Source organism: Panthera onca, chromosome D3 (assembly GCF_046562875.1).
Source record: "Panthera onca isolate mPanOnc1 chromosome D3, mPanOnc1 haplotype 2, whole genome shotgun sequence".
Classification (NCBI taxonomy): Eukaryota; Metazoa; Chordata; class Mammalia; order Carnivora; family Felidae; genus Panthera; species Panthera onca.
This window is the reverse complement of record NC_138350.1, coordinates 42,459,940-42,477,464: the sequence shown is the minus strand read 5'-3', so window position 1 is coordinate 42,477,464 and position 17,525 is coordinate 42,459,940. Positions and strand designations below refer to the sequence as shown.

The window sequence follows — 17,525 nt, the reverse complement described above, 5'->3', positions numbered from 1 at the left end:
GCTGCAGGTTCAGTGCAGTGGGATCAACCTCGCACTGACTGCAGCCAAGTACCAGCCACGGGGCCACAAGCGTCACACAACTCACAGCTTTTATCTGGAGCCTCCAAACCACCCACAAGACCCGTATCATTTCCCCATTTCACAGTGAGGAAACCGAGGCTCAGCATGGTTAGGTGTAACACTGCACGACACTACACTGCTGTCTCTGCCTGGGGTCAAATCCCGGACTGTCCCCTTCCAGAACCCATGGTGGGACATACAAGGTCACAGAGTCCCATGCCCACAATATGAGTGGCTTTACTTTTGCTCCAGTAGAAGTGCTTTCAGAATGAGGCCTTGGATCCACAATGATCTAGAAGGGCTAACAAGAAAACTCCAGAAAGCCAGGAATATAAAACCTGTCTACAAAACCAGCTTCGGATGCCCACCTGCTTCAGCGTGTCATCCGAGTACCCCAGCCAGGCGCATGATGTCGTGTAGGCAGGGTAGCCATGCATCAGCATTTGCCTTTCTGTGGAAACACAGAGCTTGTCAACATTTGTGCTTTCCAGGGACCTTCAGGATTAGAATTGCCTGTAGCTAAGCTGCTGCCCCCAGAGAATCCAGCAGTTCTCCTTCTGACCCTGCCTTTCACATGCACCCAGCCCCAAACCCAGCCTTTGGTCACATTCACAATCATGCAAACACCAAGGCTGTCAAACTACCCCAGGTCTTCCTGTCACACCCAGGACACATCCAGACGCAACCGCCCATCAGAGGGCCTGGCTGCTGGGCACGAGGCATTTGGGAAGACGATATGAACCCCCAGACGAAAGGGACATTCAAAAGGACAGTGACAGCAAAAACAATGAAGGAAATTTCCTCACCACCCACCTCTCTCTTTTTTGCCAATTTGACCTTTCTGCAGTATTCCTGGGGAAAAAAAAAAAAGTATCATCACTTTTTTAGACAACAAAGCATGCATGCTATGTGGTAGGTATGGTATGCCACATCAGTGGTACCAGGAAACTTCAGTTCTGTCACTTGAGTATGACTCACCATAGGCTTCCTCCTCAGTCAGGACGTCTGTGATGTACCTGAAATCTATGCAGGATAACAGCATCCTGGGGTCCTGGCAGTGTGACAGGAGAGGGGAAAGGCCCAAATCAATTCACAAATGGCTTATGTTTCTAAGGATGTGCTTACACTGATACGTGGGATTACCCTTTCCAGGAAAGGACCTTTGGGATTTGTGTTAAATTGTTTGATGCTGTCATTCCTTGGTGTAGAGCCCTTCAGAGGGTCAGGGCTGACTCCCAAAGACATCCTCAGGTGCTCCCGCTGCAACCCCCTCCTCCCTCCCCGTCCCTTCCCTCTCCTGACACCTAGGCTCCAACCATCCCAACTAACATGGCTTCTGGAAAGAGGATCCGGCATGAGGCAAGCACTCAGCATGAGTAAGTGGATAGATGAGCGCCTGGTATCTCTCTAGACATCATTGCTCTACACATCAGGGCTGACTGGGATACTGGTGCAGCTCAGCAGGAGAGGAAAGAAGGCTGGTATCAGAGCCAGGCTCCACGGGTCAACCCTATGCCCACTATTTATTAGCAGCATGACTGTGGTCAATTTTTTCTCTTGTCAAATTGGGTAATTCACTTCACCAACAGGTACAGAATGGATTAAACATGGGAGGCCACCCTGAACCATCACTGGCTGTTCTCTCCCCGCCTCTTCCTGCCCCATGCTCACTGCTCTGGCCACACTGGCAAGGCCAACATCTCAGCTGGGCCTCTGGTTGAGACCCCTCCCCATCTCAGTCTAACAGTTGGGAAGCAACCAGTAGCTTCACTCCCTCTCAGGTTTTACTCTGACCAACAGTCCTCCACTAGTCTGTCAAAAATTGTAAAAGCTCAGGGCACCTGGGTGGCTCAGTCAGTTAAGTGTCCTACTCTTGATTTCGGCTCAGGTCATGATCTCTCGGTTGTGTGATCGAGCCTTGTGATGGGTTCTGCAATGGGCATGGAGCTTGCCTGGGATTCTCTCACTCTCTCTCTCTCTCCCCACCCCCCGCCCCTCGCTCAGTCACCTGCACATGCACTCTCTCTCTCTCAAAATAAACATTTTAAAAAATTGTAAAAAAAACTCAACGCTGAGGTTCTGCCTCTTTTAAGACTATCGGCCACTACTGAAACAGGAAATAGAATCCATAAGAATGAAGTCACACCTCTCTGGTGCCTCTCAACTCATTCAGTTTGGGGAGTCGCCTCCTACACCCCCTGAAAGCCTAACCTTAAGCCTAGAGGGTGGCTCATGTCCTTTCCCTTCAGATGGGGCCCCCAGGCCACCTGCAACCATGTCGATGGTGTGATATCCACCTGTCTTTACTTTCTCCCAGAGAAGAGACGATGTCTGCTGACCAACAGTCTTCAAAGCCAAGGTGTTCTTTGTTTTTCCCAAATGGTGATGTCAAATAATAACAGGGCCTTCATCTGCTGGCTACCAGGATTTTAGTGACCACATAAGACATCACCCTAAGGCAGCTGATGCTCAAAGAGATTAAGTGACATGCCTCAGGTCAACCTGCCAGAAAGTAGAGGAGCCCACATTCAAAGCCAGGTCTGCCTGGGTCTGAAGGTCACCCTCCTTAACTTGCCCATTGCCCAGCTTTTTTTCCTCCTCCCCTGGCAGGCACTCTTCCCTGCCACAAACAGGACAAGGAAGAAGGAAACACAGAGGTACCTATCTTCAGCGTTTGGCTCCTTCTCTTCCGGAATCAGATAATGGAGACCACAACACTCTAAATTCAAAGTGACCAGATGACATCTTAATAATAACATCTTGCTCTTCAGAGTTTGTGAAACACTTTTATCATTTGGTCTTTCAACCAATTCTATTAGGTTCTCAGAGAAGTGATGATTATCCCCTTTTCATAATTGGGAAACAGAGGCTCAGAGAATTTGCATTACATGTGAAGCCTCCACAGTGGGGGAGGCAGGACCCAAACTCAGTGCTTCCCATGGACCACTGTGTGTGGGCACACCCAGCTGTTACCTCAAATACCAGAAAAGAAATATTAGGGTTTACTGGGGTTTTACTTTACCATCACTATGGCGATCCACAGACAATTCTGAATATATTTGCTGCTTTACAAAAGGCAAGTAATCCACGAAATCCATCTCATTTATACTGCAACACTATTATAATTGTTTAACGTTAAAGAATTCACTTACCATATCAACAAGTAACTTCCACAGAGGCTTGGGGAAAAAAAAAGAATTTTAAATCATGTGTAAAGTGCCCACTTTTTCCCCTGAAAGTAAACTCAAACTCTCACTTTCAAACACCTGCCCACCAGCCCATGGGCACACCCGGATCTCTAATGCTGCCTCCTGACTCCTCACCTCTGCTGCTCTCGCATTTCTTTCTCAGCCCTTTCTAACCTACTCCTATGGTTTCCTAACTACTGCCACGGAGAAAACACATCAAACAAATTTCCACATTGCTTTTGGAGGCCTGCGTCTTTGGTCTTTAGAAGGCTGCTCGTAGAGGAACTATTTAGTCCTCTGCCACGTGTTGGATTATTCCACAGAGCTCCTGCAAGTGCTCCTCCAGTGAGTTACCTTTCCCTCCTGCTTGGCCCACAGGTCCCACACAGCGTTGAGAACAGCCGCGGTTGCCAGATGCACAACACCTTTCTCAGGACCAATCTGGTTAGGAAGCAAAATACACCAGCAATTCTTAGACATGAAAGAGATAGTTAGGTCTCCTAGCCAGGGACACATTTCAAGAGTTAAAAGCCATCAATAAAAGCTCACAAAGAGGTTAAGCTTTTTTAATATACTATAAAAAACTTTTTTTTTTTTTTAAATTTTAGAGGTTGGGGGCAGGGTGGGGAGAGGAGCAGAGGGATTGAGAGAGAATCCCAAGCAGGCTCCACGCTGAGCATGAAGCCTGATCTCACAATCATGGGATCATGACCAGAGCCAAAATCAAGAGTCAGGTGCTCAACTGACTGAGACACCCAGGTGCCCCATGCTTTTTTTTTTTTTTTTTTAATAGTTTCTAACCTATAGAAAAGTTGCAAGAACAGTACAAAAAACTCCTGTATATTACCCCCAACTCTCTTTCTGTGTATGCATATACAGACAAATATTATATATATATATATATTGTGTGTGTGTGTGCACACACACACACATAATATATATACACAATTGATTTTACTGAACCATTTAAGTTGCAAATATCATGCTCCTGGAACCCTAAATACTTCTGTGTGTAGGTCATAAAAACAAGGACATTTTCTCACATAACCACAGTACAATGATCAGATTCAGGGAATATAACATTGATAAGAATACTATTGCCTAAAACAGTCCATAATCAAATTCTGCCAATTGTCTCAATAACGTACTTTATTTTATTAACATTGCATTTGGTTGTTCTGTCTCTTCAGTCCCCCTTTATCTGGAAACGTTTTTCTTATTTTTTTAAGAATACTGTTAAGAATGCTGTCAAGATGCTGTTGACATTTTTAAAGCACATGGGCTGGTTGACTTGTAACAGTGTTCCTCAGACTGGGATTCAGGTCATACTTTTTTGGCACAAATTCTAAGTAAGCAATAATGTCCTTTTGGTTTTTTATTAGGGCTAGTATCTTTTAGCACTTAGGTAAGTCAGTGTCCACTGGGCTCTTACTTAGGGAAAATGGTAACCTCACAGTGTAAGATTACTATTGTCCCCAAATTGGGGCATCCATTGATCATTCTTGCCTCAATGAGCTATGGCTACAATGTTTGCAATACAGTGATTGTCAAACGTTATCATTCCTTTTACGTTCTTCTGTTCTATTATAATGACAGGCTTTCCCTAGCTGCTTGTTTACTACCTGAATGCACTCATGGATTCTTATGTTATTCAATGAGCTATAAGCCATTACTAACAAATTTATTTTGATCCTTGAATTGTCCCAGATTTGGCCAGTGGGGACTTCTTCAAGGGAATGCCTTCAAAAGTAAGTTCAACTTGCTTTGCAGAAAGTTAAAAATGAAATCCAAGGCAACACAGAATGCCTTCCCTGTGCCTTTCTATGTGCATAGATGAGAAACTGAGCAGAGTTAATAAAAAATAGAGCTGATGTTGGGAGACAAGGGCAAGGTCCCAGTTATTGGACTGATCTTACTGTGACAGAATCCTTTCTCTAGAGCCTCACTCTTCTCATGCCTTGAACTTAGGGCTCAAAATATAGACCTATACATGTAAAAGTGCTCCGATCTCCATCTTTTTAACTTTGCTCTTCTCTTATGTTTCTGGCTTTAATAACTTCCTCCCCCAACTCTAATGCCACCCACATTACCTCTGACCCAGAAAGGATGCCTATTCAGTACTTTATCTTCTAGAGTGTCTAGAACACTTCTTCCATTCAAGTAGAGATGAGGTCCATAGGGCAGAGATAGCTCTCAGTATCCAAATATATCCAGATTCAAGTCTTACAGAAAGGAATATCAATTACCTCAAAACACTGATTGTCTAAATGGCTGAAGCCCTAATTTAATAGTGTTTTACCTTAAAATTGTAAGCCTGTCTCTGTTTTCACATTTGTTGCAATCAAAGCACATCTTAGACCTTAGTAATATTACTTGTAAGAACATTTTAAAAATTAGGTCCTTTACCCATCTGAGCTGCCCATCACTGGTGAGCTGCCTGTAGAAGCCTCTGAAGTCACCAACGATGTCCCCGAGGTCCTTGTTAAGCACATGGTGGGCGAGGGCATTCACAGCACAGGCAACTATTAAATAAGGATTCAATTCTTGGGTATGTCTTGGTATGATGCCAATAAATTAAGACGTGAAAACACCACAACTACTGTGGGATTTTATGAAAGAAACTTTAAATACAAAAGGTACATGTTTTGTTTTGTTTTTAAAGTTCATTTATTTTGAGAGAGAGACAGAGAGAGACAGAGTGAGTGAGAGCAGTGGAGGGGCAGAGAGAGGGAGAGAGAGAGAATCTCAAGCAGGCTCCCCACTGCCAGCACAGAGCTTGACGCTGGGCTCGATCCCACAAACCGTAAGAATAATGACCTGAGCTGACTGAGCCACCCAGGTGCCCCTAAAGGTACATGTTTTTAAATACTGCCTCAAATATGTCTTTTGGGTTTGTCATAAATAATACCACATATATAATACAGCTGTTAATCCATACACTGAGCTTAATATCTGAGTAGAGCAAACACATTTTGAATGGTTGCCATTTGAAAAACTGAACCATAGGTATGAAAGTTTATTTTATTTTTTGATATGAAAATTTAAATCCTATTCCCAATATATTTTCTTGTTCACTTTATAAAGTGTCCAGTCATTTTCAAAATCAAACTTCTCTATTTCATTGTTCCTAAGGAATAAAGAGACTGATTTATCAAATTAAAAAAAAAAAAAAGCAGTGGGGGGAAGCGCCTGAGTGGCTCAGTTGGTTAAGCATCTAACTCTTGATTTTGGCTCAGGTCATGATCCCAGGGTCCTGGGATTGAGCTCTGGCATCAGGTTCTGTGCTGAGCTTGGGGCCTGCTTGGATGAGAAACTCTCTCTCTCTCTCTCTGCCCCTCTGGCATGCTCTTTCTCTAAAGTTAAAAAAAATAAAAGTAAAAAAAAAGAGGTACTTTCCAATTATTGTCAAGCATAGAAAATATCTTGAAGTCACACTATAACACACTACTAAAGATGAAACGAATTTGAAATAAACAATACTTAACAGTAAAATGTTAAAGTACATGAAAACACTTTTCTTAAAGATTTAATTTTTCCTATTGATTTATGATATACTATGTTTTAAGTTTATTTATTTTGAGAAAGAGAGAGAAAAAGTTTATTTATTTTGAGAATGAGTATGAGCAGGAGAGGGTCAGAGAGACAGGGAGTGTGAAATCCCAAGCAGGCTCCGGGCTATCAGCTCAGAGCTCAACATGGGGCTAGATCTCATGAACTGTTTGACCATGACCTGAGCTGAATCAAGAGTCGGATGTTTAACCTACTGAGCTACCCAGGAACCCCACTATATGTTTTCTTAAGTAATTTGAAGGTCAAATTTAATTTGGCTCAGAATTACCATCCTTTTTTTTTTCGTATTTTACTTAAAAAGGCTTTATTGTATTATTTCAGATGAAGAATAAGTAACAGATTGAATTGGAAAGACCCTTCTACCCTTCAGTCATGCTAGAAAACAATTAGTACACATAAATGACCAAAATAATCAAATCATCTAGCCCCAAAGCAATTAATTTGTTATAAATTTTTTTTGATAAATTTGTTGTTTGGTGTTGCCATTTCTGTGATTATTACTCAGGTCATTTCATAGGATAGCTGTTCTACTAACTACTGGTGCAGTTTTACTATCCTCCAGATCCTAGGAGAAAGACCTCTGACATATCTGAAACAAGCTGTCAGGATGCGCCCGGCTTCTATGTGGAACAGTGTTCATACATGAATGCACACCTGCTCTCAAATGTAGCCTTAGGGCTGGAGCAACCATTGCATGTTCTCTAGGGCTTCTGTTAAGGGCTATAGAATCATTCCAGTTCAGATATGCATTCCCTAGAACTGTGAGAAGACAGAATCCTTCTCACACCTTGATGGTTGGTGCTCTAGGATTAAAGACATCTGAAGAGCCAGTCAGCAACTCACAAAGAGGTATATACCATCATCTAGTTAAAACCTCCATCTCGTTGATGAGACAGCTGCTAGAAACCACTGATGAAGCATACCTCTGGTTTGCCCCACATGGAAAATGCCCTTAACAAAGTTGAGGATGAGCTCACCTTTCACAGCTCTAAGAGATGCATAAGCAGCACTAATGTATTCATCTATAGCACAGATTTTCCTTGCTCAAAAGGAGGGCACTGCAAGAAAGTAACTAAAATTGGGTGCATTCGACAGAAATCTCGGTAGTGGTGGTCATCCAGTGTACAGGACAGTCTGCCTCAGGTTTGCTTTGATGCCATGGGTGGGAAATTCATCTGGAAAAAACTGGTCACTGAAGGCACGTCTTGCTGACTAACTCCCTGCCACCCTCTGGCACAGAAAGGACAAGTCAGTAAGGCCGATGGATGACCATGGGTGTCTGAGCCTGAGGGCTGGTGTGAACCCTTATGGCTGTTTTTTGTCTCTTTAGAAATTCTTCTTTCTTCATCTTTTTTTCTTCTATTTTTTTAAGAACTATATTGGTGTCTTCTATACATTAAAAAAATAACTGTAACCCTCCCTTCCTGTCTCTCTCACACACGCAAACAAGCACTATCTTCACAGTAATGAGGAAAGCACTATTTTTTCTCTTTTTCTAATCATAAATGAATGCACAGGTAAGTAAGCTGGTAAAAGTGCAGGAGAACCGTGATGTGCTAATGGAATGTTTGAATGTTTTTTCAACTTGAATGCAAATGCCATGTAACACATTCAGTGAGACTGCGATGAATCACCTGAAATAGGGAGCAAGTTTAAAGCTAAAACGGGGGCACCTGGGTGGCTCAGTTGATCAAGCGTCCGACTCTTGATTTTGGTTCAGGTCGTCATCTCGCATGCAGTTCAGGAGCTGGAGCCCTGTGTTGGGGCTCTGCGCTGGCAGAAAGCCTTGGAATTCTCTTTCTCTCTCTCTGCCCTTCCCCCTCTCTTGTGAACTCTCCCCTTTCTCCCTCTCTCTAAATAAATAAATAAACTTTAAAAAGCCCATAAAGTTAAAATGTGTTCTGTCATATTGTGGTCTGAAAAAGGCTCCGGAAGCCAACTACATCACCGCAAAAGAAGCATTTATTATAGACATATAGAGATGGCATCTCCCTGGCTGAGATGTCCATCAGGACAGCTGGGAGGGGATGGGAATGGAGGAGGCAGAGGTCCATGAAGGCCCAAAGCACAGAGCTCAGCAACCAGAGAGGGGGAGCCTCCTGTCTCCTATATCAAGTCCCAGTGAGCACAAAACACGTGCAGGGTCCCCATACTGTGTGCCCCAGTCAGCAAAGTTCAAAGTCTCGGCTATTACCAGAATGGTTCCAATGGTCCATCCCATAACATATTTTGTAAGCTTGCTGAGTTTTACGCAACCTTTGGGGGCCACCCTATATGGTCTGCAATATGGAGAAGACAGCTTCATAAAGCACTCAACTTACACCAGAGACCATTAAAGTTGCGGGCAAAGCTGACACACAGCTCACAAACCTATTGTGGCCAGCGGTCACTGCCTTTGGAAAAACATTAACAGCAAATGGTTGACTTAATGGGGAGGGGGACAGGAAATCACTGCTGAGTCTCCTGCTACCTGGCAAAGTCCTAGCTACCCTTCAAGACGAATCTCAAAGCCTCACCTCTGTTCTGAAGCTGCCCACAGCCCTCCTGGAAAATGAACTAACCCTCTCTCTGTTTAACTTGTACCAAGTCTTTTATTTTTTTTTTAATGTTTACTTCTTTTTGAGAGAGAGAGAGAGAGCTTGAGCGCTCAAGCATGAGTGGGGGAGGGGCAGAGAGAGAGAGGAAGACAAAGAATCCAAAGCAGGCTGCAGGCTCCAGGCTCTGAGCTGTCAAGACAGAGCCCAAGGCAAGAATCTAACTCACAAAATGTGAAATGCGAGATCATGACCTGAGATGAACACTTAACCGAGTGAGCCCCTAGGCACCCCTAACTTGCACCAAGTTTTAAAAAAGTGTCCTTCTAGGGGCAGCTGGGTGGTTCAGTCAGTTTAAGTGTCAGACTCTTGATCTCTGCTCAGGTTTTTATCTCAGGGTCAGGAGTTCAAGCCTCATGTTGGGCTCCATGCTGGACATGGGGCCTACTTAAAAAATAATAAAAATAAAACAAAATAAAAGTTAAGAACTGTCCTCACTGCACAATCGTTTCTGTTAAAGTTCAAGAAAGGTTCCCTTGTCCTTCCTACACACACACACACACACACACACACACACACACACACACACACACACTCCTTTCATCTGCTTGACAATATTAGAATCTTTCAGTGGGGCAAGTCTTCCACTTTACATGTAGGGAGAGCCGACAGTGCAAGTACCCATGGAAGAGCTGTCGTATCACCACCAAAGTTAGAGAATCTGTTTCCTTCCTAGATCCTCACTCATCAACTATCATAATTTGGTTTCAGATCCTAATGATCCATGGAAATTGACTGGCAAAGGTCATCTTTTTTTACTTCTTGAATTTTGTACCTTGTGTGTGGATTATGTACTTCAAAAAAAAAATGAAACAAACAACTGGTATTTAAATGTGGAAAGAAAGCACTTTAGGCAGTCAGGAGTTCTGTGGGGCTAGCTGAGCAGCTGTCTGGGTCTCTGTTTCTTTATTTCTAAAATGTGAGGGGCCTCAAGACCACCACTGAGCTCTCTCCAGCTCTGAGAGAATGACTTCACTCGTGGCTCAATGTGCCTCCTGCACAACCAGCTTTCCCCAGATGACAGCTCCGAACCCAGGCAGCCAGAGGCCCTTCTGCCATGAAAAGCAGTGAACTTGAAACCACTTGGTGTGAAGTACTTTGAAGAACGAGGGGCTCACTGTGCACATCACAATAAGCCTCTCCACATGAATGCCCGTTGGTCCTTCTGGTGTCCCTCAGCCACCATCACCCCCCGCCCCCGGGCCTAGCTCAGACAGAGAAACAGGCTGAGATTCACAGATATTCCCGCAGTCCATCGATGACTGCGAGGAGAAGGGCCAAGTTCTGCCACCTTTTCTCCCAATGAAACAAACTATGAAACACTGTTTTTACTCACCTTGAGCAATGTACATACAGAGAAAAGTAAGGTCACCACTGGAATCTAAGTGCAAATTAAGCATTCTGGAAACTTAAGAGAAGGGTCAACTCACCAACTTCCGTGCCTTTTCCCAGAGTGAAGGTAATTCCATACCCTTTGAGCCCGTCTTCCGCATCGGTCTCTAAGACAACATACGCAGCCGAATAATCAGGGTCTGTGTGCTGCAGGAAAAATGCACCCCGTCCCACAAGGCAAATGTGAGGAATCCAAACGTACACCTCAGAACATCACATAAGAATAGGAAATGCAACAGGAGGGGTGCCTGGGCAGCTCAGTCGGTTAAGCATCTGACCTTGGCTCAGGTCATGAATGTCTCACGGTTTGTGAGTTCAAGCTCCATGTCGGGCTCTGTGCTGACAACTCAGAGCGTGGAGCCTGGTTCAGATTCTGTGTCTCCCTCTCTCTGCCCCTCCCCTGTTCACTCTATCTCTCTCAAAAATAAACAAAAAACTTTTTAAAAATGCAACAGGGGACATGCAAGACGAGCTCCAATTCGATAGACCCCTTGGTGTACCCCATTTTCTGCAGGAGTTCTAAATGGACAAAGGGAAAGTCCTTCTGAAAGATCCATATTATTTTAACAAGGGCAACATGTCCATTTTTAGTGTCAGTTTGCAATTAGACAAATTGCAAACTTGCAATGATCAGCTTAGATTTTAATCCGGAGTTTTCTGATGATCAGCTTAGATTTTAATCCAGAGTTTTCACCTAAACTACCTCTCTCAACTGTCTGAGCAGAGCTATATTCACAAGGTTTTTGTTTTGTTTTGCTTGGGGTTGTTTTTTTCGTTTAGTTTAGTTTTGTTTTTTTTTTTGAGAGAGCATAAGTGGGGGAGAGGGTCAAAGGGGGAGAAAGAGGAAGAGAATCTTGAGCAGCCTCCATACCAATGTGGGGCTCAATCCAAGACCCTGAGATCATGACCGCAGCTGAAATCAAGAGGCAGACACTCAACTGACTGAGCCCCACAAGTAGCTGCAAATGGAAGCAGCCAAGGTTTCAGAAAGCCTCACAGAAAATTGAGCTTATCTTTGTTGCAATTTGCAGCAGGGCTGAAAAGACAATGGCACAGGTCAAGGAAATCACTGGGGGAAAACAAAGAATAAAACTTCAAAACAAATTAGCCTGTTCTTTGTTTTTTAACTTTCTACTAACAATGGTATTTTGATAAGTGTTTACTGACAGACTATTATGAAACTCAACACTACTTGTCAATATGGGAGATGCAGAGGTGAAAAAAATCAGTCTGTCTCTAGAAATCTCTCACAGAGTGAGGAGAAGAAGCCAACACACAAGAACCAGGCGAGGGCAGTTCTAGGACAGTACAAGGTAAGGTGCTAATACGTGGTCAGCCAGAAGTACCACAGAAGGGCAAGAGGGAAAGAGGAGGGGAAGCAGGGAATGAAGACAATGGGATGGACAAAGGGACAGATGAAGGCATGTGGGCAAGGGGGAGCAATACGAAACCCCAAAACCTGGGAGACAGAGGAGGACAAGGCCCCTGAGGCACTGGGTGGCAAGTGAATGGAGACAAGCCTGCATAGGGGGTGAGGGGGCAGATAATGGAGACCCCCAAAGCCAGGCAGAAGATCCAAATGCATCAAAAAGGAATGCACGGTGCAACTACTGAAGACTGGACGATGACAATTTATTACTGTTTTTATTATTACTATTGTTATTATTACAGAACATTTGTTGTTCTGGCACACTGTTTCAAAAGCCACTTAACTTAATCCTCACAACAATATTATAAAGTAGGTGCTATTATCCCTGACAGATGAGGAAACTTGAGTTTAAAGAGGCAGAATTGAAATCCCCATATTCAGGGAAGGGGAGAAGGCACACACAGTGGACAGGAGGTCTTTGTCTGGCATCAAAGCCTAGTGCGGAGGGGGGCACTGGGTGTGAAGGGTTGCTGAGCTGTGTATCAGAGACTGTGCAGAGGGCTGACCTGGCACAGACATGTATGCCCTTAAGAAAGTTACAGTTTAGAAGCCAGGGTTACACAAACTCTACTAACATGAGGCAGGACATAAGTCTCTGGGAGAAATGCAGACTAAGGAAGCCAGGCAGAGAGCACCATCAGCTGAATGCACTCAAGGCTGGAGGAGGCTTTATGATGAAAATAGAACCTTGAGTCAGCAGGTTGAGGATGGGGAGCTTTGCAGCAGTGGGGGAGGGCACGAAGGACCTGCAAGTCGGGAGAGAATACTTGCGTGACAGTGGCAGTGAAGAGACAAAAAAGGGAAAGACTGGGGTGCCTGGGTGGCTCAGTTGGGTAAGTGTCCCACTCTTGGTTTCAGCTTAGGTTTGTGATCTCACGGTTCATGAGTTGAAGCCCTGTACTGGGCTCTGAGCTAATGGTGCAGAGCCTGCTTAGGATTCTCTCTCTCTCTCTCTCTCTCTCTCTCTCTCTCTCTCTCTCTCTCCCTCTCTGCCCCTTCTCCCACTTGCACTCTCTTCTCTTGCAAATAAAAAATATTTTTTTAAAGAAAAGAAAAGAAAAGAAAAGAAAAGAAAAGGGAAAGACTGAAGTGTGTTTCAGGATTGGTGACACCCTGGTTTGACCACTGGGTTCTGGAGAGGGGAGATCCAGAAATGAGATCAGGAATCATTGGCCTACAAGGGGGCACTGAACCCGTCAACACAGAGGGGAGGGGGGGGGGTGTCTTACTGGGAGTGTGCAATGAGACAGGGGTGGAGGGGGAGTGGAGGGAAGGGAGCAGGGAGCAGCCTTGAAGCCTGAGCTTTGCAGAGGGAAGAAGGGGATCAGTACAGGAAGCAGCAGAAGCCAGCCGGGGGCAGAATGATGGCAGGAAGAGGAGGCTCAGCAGACAACATGACATGCAGACCAGGGGTAAGGACCGTGGAAGCAGAAATAACGTCAATCCCAAGAGAAGGAAGGAGACAAAAGTTGATTACAGATGAAGGAGGAAGTAAATGTAAAGGTCAGAGGCCAACAGGAATGAACCAGTAACTTAGCGTGTAGTGGGAAAGGAGCAGACAAAGAATGAAGTAGAGGTGTTAGGGTCAAGGAAAGGTAATTCCAAAATGGGAATCCCTGTCTATGTGGGACAGAAAAGGAACCACTGGAAAAAGAGACTAAAGAAGAAAATACTGGATGGAGAGGGAGGGGAGAAGAATGGGGGCCTTGGGAGTCAAAAGGGGTGGGAATGGGGACACAGAATAGATTAGTTTGGGAGGATAGGACTTACAGGATAAAGGGAAAGAAAGACGAGAGGGTTGGTCTGGAGACTAATGGGGGGAGATGGGGTTAAGGGTGCATTTGTTTTCAGTCTTCTGGGTGATGCAGTGGGCAGTCTTCTAACTGCTGGGGGTGCAGGAAAAGGAGCCAGAGCAGCAAAAGAGTGGAGTGGTCTGACACAGGCACTCGAGGGAGCTCAGCAGATAATGGGGAAAGGAGAGGAAAAGTATGCTTAGGAAGTGGTAGGGTCAGCCGGAGCTGGGCTGTGAGCCCATAGCCCCGGGGCTTCTGGAAACTTGATGAGTGCCTAGACAAGCAAGCAACTTGTAAGTACCACCCAGCCTTGAGCACTCCAGTTTTCCTAAAAGGCAGATTAAAAAAAAAAAAGAAATCACAGTGGAATCCCTTACCTCTAACAGACTTGGGGACTTCATGAATATATCCTACTTCTGATTAGGAAGACTCACTCTGCTAAGTGCTGAACACAGCTGAATTGCTGAGTTCAGCAAGCCGCGAGGGCACGGGAAGCAGTACCACCAAGAAGTGCAAAATAGCACATTCTGTTAAGAAGGCACCTAAGAATCAGCACACAACACACCCCATATCTCTGGAAGATAAATACTTAAGTATTTATGAGTTTGCAATACAGGTATTAGATAACCTCTCCTGACCCAGAGGACATAAACCACTCAGGCCCAGGGACAAATTCCATTTCTTAAATTATTCTACAGTACACCAGGCTACTTTAACACTTCACAAATTCAAAGCAGAGAAAAATCTAGGCCAGAGCCCCTTTCTGCTTTAGTTTCCTCATATGTAAATAGTAATTACAGCCAACACTTTTTGATGGCTTACTCTGTGTCAAGCACTTTACAGGCATCTCATTTAATGCACGAAGTAGATACTATCATACTCACATATGGAGAAGATAGCCGAGGCTTAGAGAGAATGAGTTGTTTACCCACAGCTGCTACACCTCAGAGAGGTAAAGGTGGTTGCACTAGCTCAGGTGTTTGAATTTTACAAGGCAGGGAAATGTCAAGCATTTGGAGATCCACCAAGGATTGCCAACTGGGTGTTTTTTTAAGTCATTTACCATAATATAAGAACACATAAGGATTTTTAAAAGTGGAAATAACTTAATCTCAGAATAAATGACATTCTTTTTTTTAAGTTTATTTCTTTATTTTGAGAGAGAGAGAGAAGACAGAGGATCCCAAGCATGCTCCACGCTGTCAGTGCAAAGCCTGATGTGGGGTTCAAACTCACAAACCATGAGATCATGCCTTGAGCCGAAATCAAAAGCCAGATGCTTAACCAACTGAGTCACTCAGGCATCCCTAAAAGATATTCTTTTAAATGTCAGAACTTTGGCTGGCACTTTTTAATGAGAAAGTTATTTTTTTTTTTTAATTTTTTTTTTAACGTTTATTTATTTTTGAGACAGAGAGAGACAGAGCATGAACAGGGGAGGGGCAGAGAGAGAGGGAGACACAGAAACTGAAATGGGCTCCAGGCTCTGAGCTGTCAGCACAGAGCCCGACGCGGGGCTTGAACTCACGGACCGTGAGATCATGACCTGAGCCGAAGTCGGACGCTTAACCGACCAAGCCACCCAGGCGCCCCGATGAGAAAGTTATTTTTTAAAAATATTTCCAGTACACAAAGAGCATAGGTCATGTACTGATATCAGCCTGCCCTCCGCCCACTTAGGAAGCACAACATTATAGGATGAATTAGAGTCTTCTGGTACTCATTCCTCTCCCTCCACATAGGGAGCAAGTAACCATTATCCTAACATGGATGTTTCTCAATTCCCAGCATGTGTTCACACATGAGGATCCTCAGGGAGACCCAGAGGTCATAAAACACTGGGGCCCAGAGACAAATTCCATTTCTTAAATTATTCTACAGTAAATGCCTTCCTGTATTTGGAAACCACTGCACTAGACGGTGGTAGGTGGGAGGAGTCCCTCTAAACACTCTCAATAAGCAAAAACGCCCTTCAGTATTTAGGTCAAAGCCTGTGCCTTCACTGTATCTCCAAAGACGGGAATTTGCATAACTCTCTAGAGTGGCAAATCCTTTACAACAATGTTTCGGTAATTTTATAAGAGCCCCCCCTCACATGACCCAGAGTTACTACCAGCTTGTTTGGTTTCCTAGCCAGTGTGACTCCATTTCACAGATGGGGCCAAGATGCCCAGAGAGGTTAAGCGTCTTTCCCACGTCACACAAGTTGTGGAAGAGGCAGGATCACCACCCAAAACAGCCAGTACCCCACCACGAACTCCCCCTCTCAGTACAGAGAAGCCAGCAATGTGTTCTAGGGTTTCGTTGGTGGGGATTCAACAAAACCACTTTGCTGTCGTTGGCATATTAGGCATTTAGGCATTTTACTATTTACAGCAAAATGCGGATCGTAAATGCAAAAACAGGAAATATTAAACGTCAAAAGAAAAAAAAAATGCGAAAAAAGAAAAAGCCCCGGGGGATGGAGAGTTTCTGGTTACTTTTATTCCCCTTCCAGGCCTCCGCCTTTGCAAAAGCAACAGTTCCAAAGTGGGGAACCTCCGCGACCCACTGGACTGCCCGCGCCTACTCGGGGCCTGGGCGTCCTCGCGGCGAGAGGGCACCCGCGGTCGCTCAGCGCTTACCATGGCGTCCGAGCCGTGGCCCCCCAGCGACGTGGGGAAGCGCACGTCCCGCACCGAGAGCCTGGAGATCCTGCCACGCACCATGTCACGGCCCAGCACCCGGAGCTGGCCGCGCCGCCGACTCCGCCTCAGACCCCGTGCGCGGAGGGAGGGGCAGAGCCCGGCCCGGCGGACGCTGATTGGCCACACGGCCGCGACAGAGAACTTGGCCGGCCCCGAGTGGCAGGCTCGGTTCCGGGCTCCCCGGGACGCCCGAGCGGTTCCCGCCGCGTCTGCAACCCCGTGCTGCCACGCACGTCGCTCGCGACGATTCGCTCTGGGCCGCGGCGGACCCGAGACTTAGGAGGACGTCCCGCGCCGCGTCGGGAAACTAGCGAAGTGACCTTCTCGGGAGCGGCGCCCAAGACGAAGGAGCAGGGTCTGACCAGAGTGCGATCGCCTAGAAGCACATTGGGGCCACGGGCTCCACGCCTGACCTGAGTCAGAGGGCAGATGCCGGCCAGCCAGGGGAGACGCTAGAAAATCTGATGAGTCTTTAAGTGACCTCAGCCCCCGTTCGCCACCTGAGAAATTAAGAAGCAGATCACCATTTATTGCACCCCTTCTGATGCAGAGTGTTTTAAATGCATTACCTCTTATCCCGTCTAGCTCTGTAGGTCATTTTCATTTTATTGGTGAAGAAATGAGATTCAGAAAGATTAAGTGACTTGCTCGAGGCCACACAGCTAGTTAAGTGGCAGAGAGTGTCTTCGCTGTAAACCTGGGTTCTGTTGTCTGGATTGCAGGGACTCGCAAGGGAACATGAAAGCTGTGGCTTAGAAAGCACACTGGTCCTTGGCTTTCAAGTACAGCACACCGCCCGTCAGTTCCTACCT

At 45.3% G+C, this 17,525-nt stretch overlaps 1 protein-coding gene across 1 annotated transcript in view; it reads right to left on the bottom strand.

The window, feature by feature from the left end:
* Window positions 1–16,818, bottom strand: part of ENOSF1 (enolase superfamily member 1) — a 29,436-nt gene extending 12,618 nt beyond the window's left edge. The window contains exons 1-8 of the mRNA XM_060613385.2: window positions 16,651–16,818; window positions 10,843–10,951; window positions 5,655–5,770; window positions 3,603–3,689; window positions 3,213–3,239; window positions 1,039–1,111; window positions 874–912; window positions 429–511 (exon numbers count right to left, since the gene is read on the bottom strand). Of these exons, the coding sequence (XP_060469368.1) occupies window positions 429–511; window positions 874–912; window positions 1,039–1,111; window positions 3,213–3,239; window positions 3,603–3,689; window positions 5,655–5,770; window positions 10,843–10,951; window positions 16,651–16,734 (618 nt within the window). The 5' untranslated portion in view covers window positions 16,735–16,818. The remainder of the gene's footprint in view (window positions 1–428; window positions 512–873; window positions 913–1,038; window positions 1,112–3,212; window positions 3,240–3,602; window positions 3,690–5,654; window positions 5,771–10,842; window positions 10,952–16,650) is intronic.
* Window positions 16,819–17,525: the final 707 nt, after the last annotated feature.